This window comes from Pan paniscus, chromosome 2 (genome assembly GCF_029289425.2).
Source record: "Pan paniscus chromosome 2, NHGRI_mPanPan1-v2.0_pri, whole genome shotgun sequence".
NCBI lineage: Eukaryota > Metazoa > Chordata > Mammalia > Primates > Hominidae > Pan > Pan paniscus.
The window spans coordinates 19,288,514-19,309,775 of NC_085926.1; the positions used below are offsets into that span (position 1 = coordinate 19,288,514).

General features: G+C 34.4%; 1 protein-coding gene across 4 annotated transcripts in view; it reads left to right on the forward strand.

Moving 5' to 3' along the window:
- The window catches only part of KCNH8 (potassium voltage-gated channel subfamily H member 8), a 398,058-nt gene that overhangs the window by 177,152 nt on the left and 199,644 nt on the right, over positions 1-21,262 (forward strand). For 3 of the 4 annotated variants that reach the window (XM_055109557.2, XM_034955949.3, XM_008951643.5), the window contains one exon: positions 16,245-16,372. In XM_055109557.2, the coding sequence (XP_054965532.1) occupies positions 16,245-16,372 (128 nt within the window). Of the gene's footprint in view, positions 1-16,244; positions 16,373-20,310; positions 20,394-21,262 lie in introns of those variants that run through there. The other variant, XM_055109558.2, reaches the window with a different exon arrangement.

The window sequence follows — 21,262 nt, forward strand, 5'->3', positions numbered from 1 at the left end:
GGGAGCTAAATGATGAGAACTCATAGACACATAGAGTGGAACAATACACACCGGGGCCTATAGGAGGGTAGAGGATGGGAGGAGAGAGAAGATCCAGAAAAATAACTAAAGGATACTAGGCTTAATACCTGGATGATGAAATAATCTGCACAACAACCCGTGCCCCTGCCTGCCATGACACATTTACCTATGTAACAAGCCTGCACATGTACCCCTGAACTTACAATGAAAGTTAAAAATATATATATATAATAAATGATTATGATTTATTTTGGAGGTAATGGTGTTGATATTAACTAGACATGAGCAGAGCCAAGGCTCTGCAAAATCATGAAGTGTCTCTGGTACTTTTTAAACTCCTTTTTCTGAGTCAGGCTTAGGTAAAATCATTCCCTTCATTCTGTGCCGAATGTTGGTATTCTATTGATTGTCAACTAATTCCTGCTAAGCAGCTATTTCTTCCAGAGAGTATTTATATTTTAATAGAAGTAGCTGTTAATATCAGATATAGGCTCCAGTTTTGAATAAAGATAGAGACTAAGGTGGCACTACCCTCCGGCTATGCCTATATTTTCCTGATGACTTGTTCTCTCCATTTCAAGATCCCCAAACTCATTGTACCAATTAGTCTTTGCTGCATAGCAAATTTCCCCAAAACTTGAAAAATTGAAAACAAAAATAGTTTTTATATTTTATGATTCTGTGGGTTAGCTACGTGGTTCTTATGTTTCATATGGTATTGGCTGGATTCATTCATGTAGCTGCTATCAGCTTGGAACTTGGCTGGGGACAGAATATTCTGAAGGACTTCATTGATATATCTGGTGTCTTAACAGGGCCCTTAACTGGGAAGGGTAGAATCACTGGGGGTCATTCCATTGTCTAAGATGTCTAGTTCTCTCTCTCTGTCTTGCTTTCTCTTCTTATTCATTAGTTGAGCTTTGAGACTTTACATAATGGTTGGATCTCAAGAGGGCACATATGGAAGCTGCATAAGTCCAGAAGTCACACACAGTCTTTTCTGCCATACTTTAATGGTCAAAGAAAGTCACAGGACCAGCTCAAATTCAAGGGGAGAGAAAACAACCTCTATCTATTGGTAGGAAGAAAAGCATATATGAATAAGAATGTGATGGCTAATTGCTGGCCATATTTACTTACTTAGTTACTTAGTTTTGAGACAGGTTCTCACTCTGTCACCCAGACGAGTGCAGTGGTGTGATCTAGGCTCACTGCAGCCTTCGTCTCCTAGGTTCAAGCAACTCTCCTGTCTGAGCCTCCCAAGTAGCTGGGATAACAGGCACACACAACCATGTCTGGCTAATTTTTGTAGTTTTAGTAGAGACGGGGTTTCACCATGTTGGCTGGTCTGGTCTTGAACTCCTGACCTCAAGCAGTCTGCCAGTCTCAGCCTCCCAAAGTGCTGGGATTACAGGCCTGAGCCACCACGCCTGGCCCCATGGCCATAATTATAGACAATCTAACCTTTTATTACACTTTCCACCTTTTTCTCCTATCTTTCCTTGTTTATTTTTCACGTCTCTCCTGACAATTTCAGTGATGTCACTGGTTTCTCAGGTTATAAGGAGTGAGTGTTGTCATCATTATTTCTAATTCAGTATGCCTAGTGGAAAAGACACAGGTTTTAGAAACATATAGACCTCCAAATCAATGCTGGGTCTACTTATTTCTAGCAATATGACACTAAGCAAAATATGTAAGCTCTTTTACCTCAAGTCTTCTCTTCTACTAAGTAATAGAGGGGACAAAACTTACCCCAAAGGGTTAATATTAGATTTATATTAATATAGTTTATGCCTAGTGATTAACTGAAACTTAAGAGATGCTCAATAAGTGTTACTTTATTTCTTCCTGTTTCTACATGTCTCTCTGTCTCATTTTTTTTCTGTCCCATTACTTTTCCTAGAAGAAAAACATTTTTGAAAATTTCTAACCACTGTTTATAACAAACATATTTGTCGTCAACTTACTGATAATGTTCAAAAAATGCTTCAAGATGTATTAAGCATTTTGACAATTACTGTTCTCTTATGCTGGATGCCTTATTCTTTCCTGAGTTTGCCGTGTTATTGCTACTACTAAGCCTTGGCTCATACTTTCCTTTTGCCAAATAAACTATCATTCCTAAATCCATATGAAATTTTTTCCTTTTCAGAAGCATTGTCTAATGTTTCTGATGCTTATTAATAGTATTTGTAACCTTGTATTTTAATCTATTTGTTTCCAAACCGTTTCCATCAGTTTTATGCTCCATGATGAATTTGGGGGTCGTTTAAACCATGTATCCCCCACTACTCACTTTAAATTTCACACACTGTAAATAGAACTAAACAACTGGCAACTTTTCAATAACAACATGTTGAATTGCACAACCAGAGGAGCAATAAAATTTTGCTTTTAGGGCCATTTTATCTATGAAAGATTCCAGAGACAGCGTTAGTCAATGTCTTCATAAATTCTGTGGAAAAAAATATATAAATAGAAAGTAATAGCAATGATTAGGGACAATTGAGTGATTGCAATTTTTGAAAAGAAAAAATTGAGAAAAACACATTATCTTTCTTGATTCATACATTATTTTGTGTGATTAGAATTTCCATAAAAGAAACTCCTAACCAATATTTGACTAAGCATTAGAATAAAATAGTGAATAAAAGAATCCTATTTCTGTCATATTATTATGCTTGCTATAGATACAATATGCAGGGACTTTTTTTCTTTTGGTGGGTGTTGCTGGATGATTTCTTTATTTATGTCCTTGATAAATACTGTCAGAAATATGTTCTAAAAAGTAAATAACCAAAGGATAGTTCTTACCAATCCATTAGAGATTTTATAGCTAGTACCATTTGTTTGGTCTTTCTGCTTCTAAAACCTTTCTTTAATAAATACATCACTACAAATCCAAAAGCAGAAGTCAGATAACATCTTCCTCATCTAGATAACCCCAATATTTCTTTTAAGAGTTAGGATTCCAATGTGCCATAACCAGAAGGGCATTCCGAGGCTTCCCCACATTTCCTCTGTTTATGGAGACAGCTGTTACACTAACTTGCAGCTCTTGTAAATGCTTTGAAAGCTGATCACATACTATATTCTTGACTTAATACTTTGGTAAGCCTGGATATATATCTTTCTATAAACCTCACCTAATCTTTGATATTACTATAACTTTATCTTTGCTTGGAAAGCACGCTCAGAAGGCTTCATCACCAAGATTTTGGGAGAGTAAAGCTAAGTGTAGTTGATGCAACATTGTAGAAACAGCATAGGAACAATAAGAACAATAGGTAAAGCTATAATTATGGCTTATATTTAGAAATGACCACATTTGATATTTTAGGATATTTTTCTAGGTTTTTTTCCTTTCATTTTATTCTCTTCTAGTTTCGACATTTCATGATAGATTTGCTCTCTAGAAGGGAACGTCTTTCTTTAGGAGGGTAAAACTTTGGTCTTAGCATTCACTTTTGCTATTCCGATCTACAACTGGAAGATACATAAAAGTGCTTTGCATTGCAAATTTGGGATAACTTCAAAAATCCCATGGTTGATGTTAGGGATAGCACTAAGCATTTCAATTCCAGGAGAATAAAAGAAATTCCGATTTGAAATGAATTCCTCATTTGGAGGGAAAAAAAGCATGCATTCTGGCACAACAAGATCAAATTATGGAATACACAAGTGGCTCCTTCCCATGTGCAGTCCCTGTCCCCCGTCCAGTCCTCTGCACACCCGAACTGTTTCTGATTGGCTTTTAGCTTTTTTTTTTTTCCTTCTAACACTTGTATTTGGAAACTCTTCTGTGATTTTGAGAAGTATGCTTTTGAGTATTTAATGAAGTTTTTTTCTAAAAGTAAAAAAAAAAAGGATTGAATTTTTTAGCCTATTATGCAAGATCTCTAATAAATTTTGCTGAAAGTTTACTCTCAATTTTGTCTCCCGCAGCATCCATTACACACCACCACGCATAATGTGTGTAATATTTTTCTCAAATGATATTCTAACGTATTTTTGTTCAAGCGTTCTCAGTCTAGAATTCTCTTTCTTCCATAAGCTTGGCCAAAAGTATGTTTTCTAGGCTCAGACCAGAGGCTAGTTTCTCTATTGATTTTTTCATTGTTCTTATTCTCCCTTATAAATGTCTTCCTTATATTCCACAAATACTTCCATTTAGTGCTCATATGTACCACCATATCCTCAATTACGTCTATTTTTCCAACCATATATGATCTAGACGAAGTCAGAAATTGTTCATATGAGCTTGATGTCTCACAGTATCTTCCTTGTAACTGATTGGGTTATAAAAAGACAATGAATTTCCAGCACCTATTGTGAAACTGTTGTGGGAGTCATATTTATTTTTGACATTTAAGTTGAATTGAAGTTATTTTAATATTGGGAGCATCAAATTATTCTGAAATTGTGCCATTTGGGGGCATTACAAACACAAGATTTGGGAAATACTATCAGGAAGTTAATGCAAGGAGTAGGAAAACCAAAATATTCCTTTTATTCTTAACCACTAATAGGGTAATTTTTGGTTTTGTTTTGGTATCATATAGTACAAACATAGGAGGGTCTTCCCATAGTCAGGACTTCCTAGGCAAATTTTACGATATTTTTGTAAGGAGGAAAATTCTCATTTCCTCATAACTTATTTAACTTTAGAGGATCACCTATAGGCAAAGGATAATCATGTATTGTGATATGCCTAGTTTTTTGAACTACCTTTCAAAGCTAAATTCCATTAAACATTTTCTCAATTTTTTCTTAAAATGTCATGTTCTCTACTGAAGAAGTAAGATTCAAAATTGCAGTATCTGCCATCTTCCCAGAAAGACATAAATCTCCAACCAATGATACCAAATAATAATCAGTTCACTGTAGGCAGACTATTTCTTACAAGGTAGTATAAAGTTTTTCAAAAATCAAAATTCATACTTTGTATCATTTTCTAATACTGGGGGGAAGTTTTTTTGAGATTTTTTCTTATAATCTAAGTTTCTGGCTTTCTGACGTTGGTAACAAATAATAGCTACATGTTGACTTTGAGAAGATTTAGATTTTGAGATGGACTTCTTTCTTTAATTATTTTTATTTATTTATTTATTTATTTATTGTTGTTATTATTATTATTATTTTGAGATGGAGTCTTGCTCTGTCGCCAGGCTGGAGTGCAATGGTGCAATCTCAGCTCACTGCAACCTCCGCCTCCCAGGTTCAAGTGATTCTTCTGCCTCAGCCTCCAGAGTAGCTGGGCCTACAGGTGTGTGTCACCACGCCTGGCTAATTTTTTGTATTTTTAGTAGAGACGAGGTTTCACCATCTTGGCCAGGATGATCTTGATCTCTTGACCTCATGATCTGCCCGCCTCGGCCTCCCAAAGTGCTGGGATTACAGGCGTGAGCCACCGTTCCCGGCCAATTATTTTTAATTTTTATGGGTACATCATAGATGTAGGTATTTATGGGATGCATAAGATATTTTGGTACAGGCATACAATGCATAATAGTCACATCAGGGTAAATGGAGTATCCATCCCCTCAAGCATTTATCATTTCTTTGTGTTACAAACATTCCAGTTATACCCTTTTAGTTATTGTAAAATGTACAATAAATTACTATTGATTGTAATCACTCTGTTGTGCTATCAAATACTAGCTCCTATTTATTCTATCTAACTATATTTGTGCACCATGGTGAGTCTTCTATCATGATGAAACTAACTGTAAGTCAAATACAATGAAATACCCAGTCTCTGAACTGTTTTACTTGTGAAGATCCATATTCAAAATGGCCAATATCAGAATATTTGGTAGGAGAAATTTTTTTAAGTATTAGTACTTTAAGGATGTATATATCACCTATTTTTGCATTACATTAGTTTTTTTTTTTTTTCACATACACTTCACGTGTGTGAACTAAACTGACTCAAGATTTCAGGCCTACTTCCTTAGATTGGGCAGTTTCAGGTTCACTTACAGTTCTCCAGCCCAGCAATAAACATTGCTTTGCTTTTGTTAAAAATTCTATCACTACAAAAATCTCCCTTTTGCTAGTCTTTTACAGTCATACCAACCCCATCACCCTCTACCATCCCTAACCCTACTACTGCTAGTCTGTTCTCCATCTACAACATTTAGAGAATGCTATAATGAAATAATGCAATGTGTAAACTCTTGAGATTAACTTTTTCCACTGGACATAATGCCCTGGAGATCAATTCAAGTTGCTGCCTACATCCCTTGTTTATTCTTTTTTAAGTCTGAATTGTATTTCATGGTATAGATAGACCAGTTTACTTAACAGTTGTGCACAGGGCTTCATGAGGACATGCTTTCATTTCTCTGGGATAATTGCCCAACAATGCAATTGCTCACTTGTATGTTAAGTATACGTTTAAGGCTTTTTTCTTCAAGAAATTCCCAACCTATTTTTTAGATTGACTGTTTTTCTTTTTATTTTTTTTCTTTTGTTTTGAGACAGAGTCTCCCTCTGTCCCCTAGGCTGAGACAGTGGCACGATCTCAGCTCACTGCAACTTCTGCCCTCCAGGTTCAAGCAATTCTCATGCCTCAGGCTCCTGAGTAGCTGGGATTACAGGTGCACGCCACCACACCCAGCTAATTTTTGTATTTTCAGTAGAGACGGGGTTTCATCATGTTGAACAGGCTGGTCTTGAACTCCTGACCTCAAGTGATCCGCCCGCCTTGGCCTCCCAAAGTGCTGGGATTACAAGTGTGAGCCATTGAGCCCGGCATAGAATGACTGTTTTACTTCACATTTCCACCAGCAATGTGTGAGAGATCCAGTTTCTGCACATCTTCACCAGAATTTGATACTGTAACTATTTTTTATTTTAGCTGTTGTGTATTGATATCTCATATGGTGTCTATTGATATCTCATTGTAGTCTCAATTTGCATGCCCCTAATGGTTAGTGTTTTTAAACATCTTTTCATGTGGTTATTTGCTATTCTTATATCCTCTAGTGAAATGTCTTTTGCTTATTTTCTAATTGGATTGTTTGGTTTTCTTATTGTTGAGTATTCAGAGTTCTTTATATATTCTACATCTAAGTCCTTTGTCAGATTAGTGGTTTAGAAATATTTTTCCCAGTATGTAATTTGTACTATAAATGTGCTAATTTGAAGCTTCCATATACTATTAAAATTTAACAGTAACCATGCAATTGTTTTGAACCTAAATCAACAAAAGATTTTTTGTTTAGAATTGCAAATGCATGGTAAGAATACAAAGCTGACCAAATGTAGTTGGATTTATTATTGTTTTTAAAATTCTGCAGACAACACTTCCCCTGTTGCCTACACAGGTTTGGAGTGCTTCCCCTGCCCTGACCCTGGCAGTATGCTATTGCTCTTGCTAGACCTAGAGATTAGCAGGTTTTTGTAACACTCTCATAGTAACAAAATTAACAATAGACTGTTGTACAATTCAATACGTGGAAAATGATAAAATATACAATCCATATACTTTTCTTTAAAAAATGACAATGTATTCCAGCCAACAGAAACGATTCAAAATTGTAAACTTAAGAATGTGGAAGATATAAATTTGTGTCTTTCCTTAACAAATTTGGACCAGTTATATATTAATCCAGAAGGATTCTTCAGTTCACAGTGTAAACAACACCCTTCATCAATTCTCTACAGGATTCCTCTTTCACTTGTAGTCATTTTTGTGTATCAGCAAGTAGTTTATCTGGGGCACATTTTTTCCCCCACAGTTCATACAGGAAATTTTTTTTAAGCAGCACTTTTGGGATACAAGTTTATACAAAGGAATAAAAGGAAGAAGAGTGGGCAGAGGGACACACTGGGCTGCAATGCAGTTATAAGATATTTGCTGACTCCATGTTCACCAGCAGCTAAAACTGGGTGCTCTGCAGAGTTGTCTCGAATTGGGCAGAGGCCCCTCATTACAGTCCCGTATGGACCGTCATTGAATGCAGGATGTTCTGGGAAGAGTCACTCACTTCACCTGAGGGAAATTCATAAGTGGACAGGCCTAAGAGGTGATGGTTCTGGACAGGTACACTCCCAGCAGCTATAGACTCCAGGCTTTTAGTCCTGAGCAGGCATCTGGCCAGTGTAGCATAACATGCACTACAACTCAGCAAGCAGAACCTGTCTTTTTATTTCCCATCACAAAAGCAAAGCTTCAGGAAGTCAAGGCTATAGCTTGCGATGATTGCACCTATGAATAGCCACTGGACTCCAGCCTGGGCCATACAGCAAAACCTCATCTTTAAAAAACAAAACAAAGCAGGGCTTAATTTGTGGCCATTTGCATTTCAAACCTTCTAATAATGATTACATATATATATGATGTATGTATTCAAAATTTATATTGAATAAACTGAGTCACAGGCTTTTTTTAATTGAGCAAAACTAAAAGTCCAGTCTCATGTTCATTGGCAGATATTTTCCCCTTAAATCCTCTTTATATCTAGGATCTATAATTATTCCTGTGTTAATTATGTTTAAGATTAGTTTATATGAGGTCAGTGATGTTAAAAAAAAAAAAAAAAAGAAAGCCTAGAACAAAGCCAAAAAATAAATTCACCAAAATGTTAAATTATTACTGGAAGATGGTATTATGAAAGAGATTCATTTCCTGCTTTACACTGTTTTTGACTTCTAAATTTAGTAAAATGCACATGTATTATTTTTCATATTCAAGGAAGAAATGTGTATATACTATTTAATTGTAGTTGAGCTTATAAAAAATAAATGCAATAAAAATTTGGAAGGAAATGCATGAAATTCTTGATATTGAAGCCAATCAGGCATTCTTTCTTTTTTATTTTTCTGTATCTCCCAATTTTCCATAATGAGTTTAAATTACCTTCATTCTCTCTCTCTAAAATATATATAATTTTTAGATTTTAGCCTTTTTATAAGTTACAAAAACTGCCACCCCTCTAAATAAGGCTGTTCCCTTAGTTACTGTTGAGTATTTTTAAAGAAGAGTCCTTCTATTGCTTATTATAAAGACCTTTTTAAAAAACACAAATGTTTACTGAGTTATATGTAAAATTTGGTATTTACTGAGATGGTCATGTGTTTTTTTTTTTATTTACAGATCTGCTGAATTATATTGATTCCCTAAAAGGGAACCACCCTTAGCATAAATGCTACATGAGATTGATATATTTTTCTTTTACTGTACTTCTATATTCAGTTTACTAATGTTTTATTTAGGATTTTTGCATCTATAAGTGAAAGTAGTATATATGTGTGTGTATATATATGTGTGTGTATATATATATATATATATACTTTTTATACTCATCTAGTTTTGGTACCAAGTTTTCCAGAGTTGTAGATGTATTCAGAAATTTTTTGGCTCTTTTATTCTCTGAAGTTGTCAAAATAATTATTTGTTCCTTTAAAGCTTGATAACCTTGACTTTAACACCCTCTGAAATAGGCCTCAGAGAGGGGTGGTAAGTGACATGAGATGGTCTCTTTCTCTGCTTCTTTCCACATTACTGGTCTATTCAAAATTTTTACTACTTTTTGGAACTATTTTGGTAATTGACTCCTGCCGTCAAAGTATTCATTAAATCTAAAAATAGAACTATGAAAATACAATTTTCTACAAAGTAATTTTATAATTTTTAAAGTCTTCCAAATTCATGATCTTGTTTTCCATTCTGAATATTATTTGTGTTGATCTTATTTTTTTTCCTTGAATACAGTTGCCAAAAGTTTAATTCTCTTATCTTCTTTCCATTTAATTGGCCACCTTTTAGAAAAAATGTTGTTTTCTGCTTCATTTATTTTTTTGTTGCTATAACCTAGTTTACTCTTTTTTGTTGTTTTCCTATTAAATTACTATATTTATTTGGTATCTTAAAGTTCTACATATTTAACATTTTAAATATATAGTTTGTTTCATGTATTAGATATTTTTATATCATATATTTTGTAATAGATACATTTTAGGTATTAATTTTTCTCTCATTCATCTGATTACATCCATTGAGTTTGGATATCAAATATGCCTATTAACATTGTTTCTTTTTAAAAACAGTCTTTTATTTCCAAAAGTCTACAAATTTACTAATTTCTCTTAATATAAAAAAATACAAAAATTTAGTAAATCAAAATAGAGTTTGAGCCATTATATGGAGAATTGTTTTCATACACATGACTTCTATTTTTTGGAATATTTTTGAAATTGCCTTTGCAGAACAAAATCAACTGTTATGAATGTTCCATGAGCATATGAAAAGAAGAGAAATTCTTTCTTTGGTAGATACCATAGATATTCATTAATTATAGATAATTATTAACATTAACATTATTAATGTATTAACATTAATAACATGTAAATCAATGTATTAACATTCACTATAATTTTATTTATTTTTTGCCACCACAGCTATCAATTTCTGAGACAGATGAAGTTACTTCACTGTGATTTTGGATTTTCAGATTTCCTGTGTTTTTAACGTTTTTCAATGCTATATAATTTAGAACATAAAAATTTATAACTTTATTGTAATTTTTTAAAAAGGACTTTGCATCTTGAACTAGAAGTTTCTGCATTGATATTTAAATGAGAACAAGTGCTCTATTTTTTTAAAAACCATGTTATAAAAGTAGTTTACAATGTAAAAGTAGGGATATGAGAGAAAGTGGAAAGGAAATAAAAACTAAAATGACAACTGGAGAGAGAGTATATTTCAGTGTATGTCCTTTTTAGTGCAAGAAAGAGAGCAAAATAATAGAAGACCCTATCTAGCAGAGAAAATAATTCCTGCCTAAGAGAGATCCATTTTGACCCAACATGATAACACAGATAAGTAAAAAAATTGGACAGGCTCACAGCTCAATGATCTATTATTTACTATGTTGAGTTGGAAAGAACATGTGATTTCAAGCAAGTTCATTGAGAATTCAAATATCAGCCCTCCCACTTACTGTGTGAATTTGGACAAGTACACAACTTTGATGATCTTTAGGTTTGTTTTATGCTTTTTTTTTCCCTTTCAGTTAATGGAAAAACTAATGCCTAACAAAGTGAGGATTAAAAAAGAACCAAGACAAAGTTCCTGGCATAATGCCTAGAACATGATGGAGGTTAAGGGAATATTGCTAATACATGATGTTTTGTTCAGAAGTCCTAACTCAGTGGAGTCTAATCATAACTTTAATTTTTTTCCTGGAAATTTTCATCTCTCAGTGTTGCTTAGTAACTAAAATGGCTTATTAAATTATCCTGCTTACTGACCACTACCTCCTCCTCTTGTATTTTACTCATTTACCTTCATTGACCTGATGGCAATTGAAATCTTCACCTTTTTCATCACTGAAAGAAAAAGGGAGGGCCTAGATTTTCTCCTTTTACTCCGAACACTCTTACTAGATAATTTCATAATCAACTAAGTGACAAAGCCAGGCAACTTTTATCTCTGTACGTATTTCAAATGTGCCAGCTTTGCTCCATGTCTACTGCTAGCTACCACTTTAGTCTAAGCTTTACCATGTTTTTACTGATCTACTAAAACAGGCTCCTGAGTAATCTCCTATCAACTTCTGTTGTCTCTTTCTAATAAAATCACACATTACAAGTCAATTTCTTCTTTTGAAAACTCAAATGTTCTCATGTCATTTGAAAGTTTAAAATCTTGCTGTTGCTTCATGTGTTCCAGCACTGTAGCTTGCTAATCTCTGCTCTGTTATAGGAAACAAGAAGAGGGTGAGGGAGACAGAAAAAAAAATACACACACACACACGCAGAGAGAGAGAGAGAGAGAGAGGGAGGGGAGAAAGAGGGAGTTATTCTTCTTACTCAAGTCGCTACAAATATATATTTTAGGTTTTAAAAAATAATTTAGGCTTTTTTATTTGTTTGTTTCCTAATACTTTTATCACTGCACTTATAGTCAAGAGCAAAAATTCTAGTGTGGCTTCAAAGGCGCTGGATGAGCTGTCTGACTTCTGCCTACCTTCTAGTTTCCCTTTTTACCTCTCTTCCTTCCTTTCATCATATACGAACTCTTCTGGACTTTCTTCAGTTCTTCAAAGATGCTGAACTCCTTTCTGCCTGAGATCCTCACACCTTGTCTTTGCTCCTCGACCCTATCTTATTAACAACTATTGATTCTTCAGATTTTAGCCCTCAGTCATCCATATCAAGCAGTTTGTTCCCTACCACCACCACCACTACCACCACCACTCTGTATAATTTTATCAGGTTTCACTGTTAAATGGTTTGATATCACTTTATTATTGTCCTTTTTGTGGTGAAATAATTTTACATTAAAAATATATATGAAGTATAAAATATTATTACAAATCATTATATACCCCCAATCCAGTTTAAGAAATACAGCTGTACTAATACCATTTAGTAAGGCACGGTGGTCAACTGGAGATTCTATTTTCTAGCCTCTTGTGCAACTGGTTGTAGTCATGTGATTACATACAGTTTTACAGCAGTTGTACATTTCTCTAAACAATATGTTATTTAGTTTTACGTGTCTGTGAATATTGTTAAAATGTTGCCATGTTTTCTGTGATCTTTCATTTTTTGCTTTTGTACTCAATATTATGTTTTTGAGATATTTCTGTTAATAGGAAGACACTGTTTCATTCATTTCCCATTTATTTCCTATGTAAGTTCAGTTTAATGGAATTATGATATTCTAGGTCATTACTATGCCTGTATGCATTGTTTTACATGTGGACATTTGGCTTATTTCTAGTTATACATACACAGACACCCATATGTTATGTATATATGTACATACTGATGTGTTTGTGGTTTATGTAGATATGCAGATTAGAAATATTGCTGTCAGGAATATTACAGTAAAGTAGAATGATTGTCAACCCAATCTTGCATGAGGGTTCAATTGTGACTAAATATTTTCACAGAAAACTTTTTTTCTTCCATTTAGAGTCAAGACTAACACAGATTATTCTTTGACACTTCCCTTTGAGGGGACCTTTTCTAAGACGATAAAATTGCAATTATTTGATTTGGAAAATCTGTTATTAATTAGATATCTCACTGAGAAGGGAATTGGCTTATTGACTGTTGTAAAGATCTAATCCGGTTCATTTTGTAGTTAGCATTGTAATTCCACTTGACATTTTGAAGCCAATTGATATTGTATAAGCAGCCTGTTGGCCATACCTACGAAATTTCTGTAGAGATTGTCTGAAAACTCTGGCTGTTTCAAGTTTAAATATATTTAAAATTACTCCTTGCTGGAGTAATAATTACATTTTCAAATGTAGTTTACAAAGATTCTATGTAAGTCAAAAAATTTAACACACGAAGACATGATCTTAACTTTTCTCAGTAACAATGAAATGTGCTTTGTTCAGCCACAAGTTTTTAAAAAGTGTCCTTTTTGATATTATTCTGAGTGTTTTAAAATCTACTTTTAGTGACTCAAGTCTATAGTAATGTAGCAAATTTTATTTTCAATATTCTTTCAAGTATGTAGCAAAGGTGAATGCTTTTTTAAAAAGTAACATTCAGTTAGACTTTTGCAGTGAATTAAACACCCCATTTGCTGGTCATTAAAGCATCCCAGAGTGGTGTGGGAATTTTGGAGGTGGGGGTAATTAAAGTCCGTGAAAGACTTGGAGTGAAGTCTCAGATGGGCAGGAATTATAATACCTGTTACTCTATGTGAAAGTCGATAAAAAGCAGCAGTCCCGAACACTGATTGAAGTCACTAAGAGACTTGGTTCTGTGTGTGGAAAGAAGAGGGACTCAAGACCTATCTGACTTCACATAATGACTCTACTCCTGTTACTAGATGTGTGACCATCTAATGTGTTATTGGACCTTCAGTTTTCTCATCTGTAAATGGAGAATAATAATACTTATTTCATAGGATATTTATGAGGATCAATTTTAATAATAAATTTGGAAGATCTAGAACAGAGCCTGGCACACAGTAGGCATCAGCAACAGTCATATGGCTTCCATGACATAGCAACTAAACCAAATTATTTTTATGAAGGGGAGATATCAAAGAGCTTTTATAATAGTAGAGAGATTTTATGATGAAGCTTAAATAAACAGATTTTAATGTTTTTGTATTTTGCAATAATTGTGACATAGATTCAATTTATTTAGGATGAAATTGTATGCTGACCATTTGATCAAATAATGACTAAATATTTCTTAATGTAACATAACCACTTTATTTATTTTTCTTGAACAGTAGCCCTTTAGATAGAAAATAATATAGCTAGATCCTTACTTTTTGTTACTAAAATATAGTGCAATTGGATTAAAAATTTAAATGTTCAAACTTTTTAAAGTAAGGGCAAAGTATATTGGAAGAAACTTGCATATATTTTTGTGTGACAACAGTTTGGCTATGCAGGGCATAATGTCTAGACACCAGAAATAGAAGGATATGTCTGACTAAAACCAGTGGCAAATCCATACAGGTCTGCAGCAAACTCAGTGCTTGCCTTCTTGGAGGAAAGAATTCAGCCAAGGGGCAGAAGTAGGTTTAAGGCAGAGGGAGAGACCAAGGCAAGTTTTAAGATTGAGAGTTTATTAAAATGTTTTAGAGCAGGAATGAAAGGAAGCAATGTACACTTGGAAGTGGGCCAAGCATGTGACTTGAGAGATCCAAGTTCCCTGTTCGGCCCTTGACTTGGGGTTTTACACATTGGAATGGTTCTAGGGTTTCCAGCTCTCGTTTCTTGATTCGTCTTTTGAGGTGGGCTGCCCACATGCACAGTGGCCTGCCAGCACTAGGGAGGGGCTGCATGCACAGTGTGTTTACTGAAGCTGTGCACATGTTCACTTGAGGTGCTTTCCCTTACCAGTAGTGCATTGCCAGAGGAAGGTTATATACTGGTTAAACTCCACCATTTTGCCTCTTAGTGTGCATGCTTGAGCCCACTCATTCAACGCCTAAGATCACCAGCTCAGGTGTTTTCTATCTATCAGGAGACTATCTTTCGCTAGCGCTGACTGTGGCCAATTATCATTTCAGAGAGATGGTTTGGCAACCACCAGACCATCAACTAATGTTTGCTTGACATTTCTGGGGAGGTGGTCCTCTCCTGCACTGTTCATGTCTGACTAACTACCTACTCTAACATGACAACAGATACTTTAAAATTTGTAAACTGCATAAACAAATTCCAAAGTCAAGCAACAAATTGGGAACATTTTTGGTGGCACATATGATGAGAAAATGGCCATTACTCTCGTATACAAAGAGCTATTGCAAATAAATTTAAAAACACTACTTTGATTCTGAAATTGACAAAAATGAATAGACCAGAAAAATCAATACAAATGAACAATAAATATTTAAAGCATGCTCATCCACACTCATGATTTTTATAATATAAATTAATATGGCATTTTTTAATTATCCAAATATTGGCCAATATTCATTTGATACTTTATAGTTTTGGCATGTGTGTGGTGAAGCAGGCACATCTATTCACTTGCTGGTACTGTAAATTGCTAGAATGAAATTTGGAATATGTATACCAAAATTTAAAATGTACATACCACTGCCAGTAATTTATTTACTGAATAAACTCAAAACTGTATGCATTTAAGAATTTTCTTTGCAGGATTGGCCACACAGATTTTGACAAAAAATCTTAGATAAATCTGAATCTTCATGACAGTGAAATAGTAAAATTAATAAGGTTAGTTATAATCTTAACATAGTATGCTATTAGCCATTTAAAAAATAGGAGAGAACTATAATATGCAAATATGGAATGATTTACAAGTATTTTAATGTGAAAAAAGTAATAAGTAAACAGTTTCCACTGTAAACTTACATTTATGCAGAGAAAAAATAATTGTAAATGTGGATATAGGGTGCATATTAGAAATTTTTCTGGAAAGAATGTTTTTAAATGTTGAGAGTAGAACTAGGGATTTCAGTGTAGAATAGCAGGAAGAAAGGAGTAATACCCATTAATGATTTCCTGAACTATTTTAAAGTTCTTCTGTGTTCATGTACGTTTTACTTTAATTTTTAAAAATTAATGCAGTCAATATGATGATAAAAATATATAAATCATAAAAGACTAAAATTAAATTAAATGTCATTAGGATCCAGCAGATTATTGTAGGTATTGGAAAACATGTACAATATGCTCTTGAAAGGGAACTGTCAAAATGACATTCTTGAGGTGAAATGATGCATGCATGTGTGTCTAATGAGTTTTGTTTTCCCCCAGACAAAGTCAAAGGAAGATCAAGAGCAGGGACCCACTTTGACTCAGCCCGGAGACGGAGTCGAGCAGTCCTTTATCACATCTCTGGGCACCTGCAAAGAAGAGAAAAGAACAAATTGAAAATAAATAATGTAGGTGGTATGTGTGTACAGGATGAATGCTAGTGTTTCCCCTGGTGGCAATGTTTGACTCGCTAAAGAAAGGCCTCAATTACCCATTTATTGGCTTGCCTAGATTTTTTTTTCCCACTTTGGTTTGTGCTTTTCTATAAAGAACAAACTGGAAAAGGTCAGCAGTCATGAGGCATTTCTATAATAAAAGTACTTAATCATAGTGTTATCACAGCATAGAGATTAGAATATTATTGCAGTGAAGTACAATATGGTACTAGGGACACTGCAAATGGGGACGCACTGGTTACATTTTATGAAACAAAAATGATGCAGCAAGTCATATTACACATTCATAGTTTATTGGTTAAAATTTCTCAAATTTAATTTTAGTTCCATCTGTTTTGCATGTTATCTAGTTCTACAAATGCTTTTATCCAGGAGGAACATGACCAAATCAAAGTCATTACTCCATTAAAAAACTTACATTTTATATAAAACACAGTTGAAAATTTCACAGTAAAACACTGGATTTACAATTGCATACCATACATTAAACAATTTGGGAAAGTCACACTTCTAGTAAATTACAATAGAGTTGCTTTCTGAAATATGGTGTCTTACCTGTCAAAGCCACAACAAATAACTATGCCTGTAAAAGGTGATTATTTCCCATTTTACATGACATATATCTTCCAGGATTTCACACTGAATTTTGTAATTGGTTCTTAGCACTAAGAGACTTCACTGAGAAACCTAGAACAATGTCTCTTTAGTTGTAGATACTCAAAGTTTTAAGATAATGTTAATGTCATTAATTTGCCTTATGGAATCATCAGAACATGTATGGGGTGTTGTGTGACCATAGGTGGCAGATTAAATACCAGCATCTAACTTGCCAATGACAAGAAAAAGTCACATGAAACAACCAGATCTATTTTGGAATCGATTTAAGATCCAGAAGTTCTGGGAGTTAAGGACAGAGAGGGGATCCTTTGGCATTTCATTTTTAACATAGCAAGCTCAAGGACTACCTAATCCGACATACACATGCTTTGATAAAACAGGACCATTCATCAGACATACAAAGTATTCATTTCTGATTGTAGTGAACAAAGAAAGATGTATGAACCCAGGGTGAGGAACGAGATCTGACATGAAAGTGCTGCAAACCTGGCTGTACTTCAGTGCAACTTTCTGGAAGCCAAAACAAGATGTTTTGAATCATTTGTCCTCCAAGGACCATCAACCATGTCCGTGCTGGTCTGCCATGTACCACTGTGGAGGGTCACGCTTTGATTTTTTTTGGTCCTAATTCAATATAAAGTTTCTCTAGGGATACCTGTGCCTTAGTGTTATATTGATTTCCTGGGAATCCAGGGAGAGGCTTGAAACAGTGCACACCACTTGATCTATGGATCCTTCCACTGGTGCCTATTTACATCCCCTTTCAGTTACCAAGTCAGCCTTAGTGACATAAGCAAGTTATAAGAAGAAACAAAGGTAACCGCATCTGGGCTTGATTCCATGCAAATCAACCAGCAAAGCACCTAAACAAATATTATCCACCGATTCTGTAAGGCTGAAAGCTGACACTGTCTAGCTTTTAGTGGAGAATTTAAACATAGCAAGTATTAGTGAGCTTTAAAATGCATTTGCTGGGCATGCTATTTTTCCCTTTAGATTCAACAAAGTACAAAGCAGTACTTAAAAATCTGATTTCAAAAAAACTGTAACTCCCACTACTTAGCTAATTTGCTTAATTGCCATTCATTTAAGAAATACAAACATCAGAGTAGAGCATTAAAATAATACATAGTAATTTAAGATGCCTAACAGCCCAGTGACTCTAATACTACAGGTAATATCTTATTCCTGAAGCAAAGTATGGAATCAGGACTTGCCCTGTTCACGTGTTCACCATCTCCTTTCAAGGATAACATAGTAGAATGGCTAAATGGCAGATAGAAGGAAGGCAGAAGGGAGAAGAGGAAATGACTTGTATAGTTTATTGAATAAACAATAAATTTTCTGGAAATTCTGGCTGTAATAACATTTGCACACACAAAAAATAATTCTTAACATTTTATAGCCCTTTGCTATTTACAAATTCCTTTTACTTACATCATATTATTTGATTCTTATAGCAAGCCAGTACTAGGTCTGATTTTTATTAGTCCCATTTTAATGATGGAAAAAAACACAACTTATTAGAAGCAGCAGTTGTGGTACCCAACCTTTAATCTTCTAATTCAAAGCCACTGTGCTTTTGACTCTTACCTTGCTGCTTCTCGGATACAGTTCTGTGGAACAGGAATATATGCTTCAGCCATAGTCAAATGAACTCGTCAGGTCATTAGCAGGTTTGGGAATCAGGATGCAACATATTTTAGTCTGGCTCTAACTTTGCCTGGTATACCTTGAAAAAGGTGTTTTCAAATTCTGCCTTCCTTGATTGTTATTCTGTCAATCAAATGAGAATGATATGATGCAAATGTTTTCAACACAAAGAAATGTTAAAGATCACACTAGAGCCTTGAAAACTTGAAAGGAGAGTGCTACAAATGCATTTTTCTGGCGGGGACAGTGGTGATCATCAAAGGCATACACTGGGTTTAGATTACTCACTGAAGTGACTGTAGAAACATTTTCACATTCTCTTGCTCATTCAGATGATAGTTTCAAAGGAACTATTGCAAAAATAGTTTAGGAAACAATTACCTTAATTAGGCACTGGAGTTAACTAGTATGTTTCAATAACTCATAGGTTAGAGGTTAAACATCTAAAACACCATTGGTACTAAAGAAATATGCTTGAAGATTAATAAATAAGATAAACTTAACGTCTAGACTAGGCAAACTCCATGTTTGACAGTTATAAATAACATGTCTTTCCCCCTACTTCCTGCTAAAAAGCATAATTTTACAATTGTGTACCATTTTTTTTACGATTTTAAGAATTTTTTTCATTCAAAAGGATTTTGATAAAACATTACAAAAGCTGGTGGAAGAAGAGAAGCGTCTATTTTTTTCACTCAGGTGATTATGTAAAGATGTTTGCAGGATTTGAGTTAACAACATTTCAAAATTTAAATCTAATCTCAAATGTATTGAATTCTCAGTATCTTTTTAAAATATTTTTAAAATATGTTCTAAGTAGCTTACAAAATGAAACCATGAGATTTATTTTCTGATTTGTACAGAAAACTAATATATTGCTGAACTTTTGTGACAGAATCACTAATGCTTCATATAATCAGCATAATCAAAGACAAAAACAAAAACTTCACTTTTGAGTTTTCCCAAATCATTACCCTAGATATGGATGTTCCCTCAAACAATGTAAAATTTTAATTTCTGTAATATGATAGAAAAAACTTATGTGGATAGAAAATGAGATATTTCCCATGGCTTCTGATAATTCTTTATTGTAGTAAATATTCAGGGAAAATTTGGATTAGAACCAATCATGTTATTACAACTTGAAGTGTTTATCAGTGGTGAGAAGATTAATGGTTATAGACCTTAATTCCCTCTTCCAATGTAACAGCCCGAATTTTTATGAGAAGCCCAACGGGGCTACTTCATCTCCCCTTCTCTGTTTTATGCCAAAGTCTACCTTTGGAACTGGTTTCTTGAAACCAGAGAATGAGACAAAGGAGACAGGACAAATATGAGGGAATTGTATGAAACATAGATGCAGTGGCAAATGGGCATCTGAGGACCATCTGGAAGTAGTTTAACAGTGACCCACCACGAAGTACTGACATTATGAGATGCCTGTGTGGGTTGAGTGAGAATATTAACAGGAAATAGAAACATGGGTTGAAAATACCTACCAAAGAGAAATGCCAGACAGGGGTGCGTTAATATTAAGGTAGCAGAACTATTCAATCGCTGACAGTCACCACTTAGAGCTAAATGTTCCTGATCTTTCTGAACCTTTCTTGAATCCTCAGGTACTTCAGGATCCCTGAACACATCACATTAATCTGCCCTTCCCTCAATGAGTGAGACAAGAACACAACATTGTGACCTACAAGTAATATGTATTCTGGAATTTATAACTGCTCTGTTAATTCAACTAAACTTTCAAATATAAGTTTCCATTACCTATCTTATATTTCCCATTAATTGAGGTCAAAGCCAGGTCTGCAAGTATCTGGTCACAGGCTTGTCAAATTTCCACACATGCTATTGTTGGGCCTCCCTTCGTCTTCTAGCAACAAGGGAATTGTTCATCAATTTGAACTGCATTCAAAGTGAAGTGCTTTTGCAGTTATCAAAAACTCCAGCTATTCTGCATTTAATCAGCTGCACAGTGAACATTGGCTTTCTCCTCCCATGACTTGACTAATAACTCTTAAGCAACTGTTTCTTACTTTACCATCTGAATAATGTCTGGCCCATGTCAGAGTGCATCTGTGTCAGTCAAGGTAACGAGATTTGGGTTCCCAACTTCACCAACAGCCACAGTGCAAAAAATGAAAGTAGTTAGCACGACTTGGCTGTATTTGGAAAGAAATGTAAACTGTTTACAATATAATATTGGTCATATATCTATTCTTTTTGGAAAGAAAAGTACCATTGCTGTCATCAGTAAAATATCAGGTCAAATATAGTCTTTAGATAATGACTGTCATCAGAAATCTACAAGTATACAGAATGTTCTCATGACAATAGGAATGTAAATATAGCTTTGTGTTTATAATGTGTGTAGAATTACATGTAACTGTGAATGTTTTTTGATGACATTTTAGGTAATGGTCTTTTTTATTTTTTAATGAACAAAATCTGGGTTACTCACTTAGCTTCATGACTAAACTCTGCATATTCCTGTTCCTTATAACAAAGATCTCTGCTCAGTTTTAGATGTTTAGATGCTTTGCATCACCAACTTTTAAAAGTCAC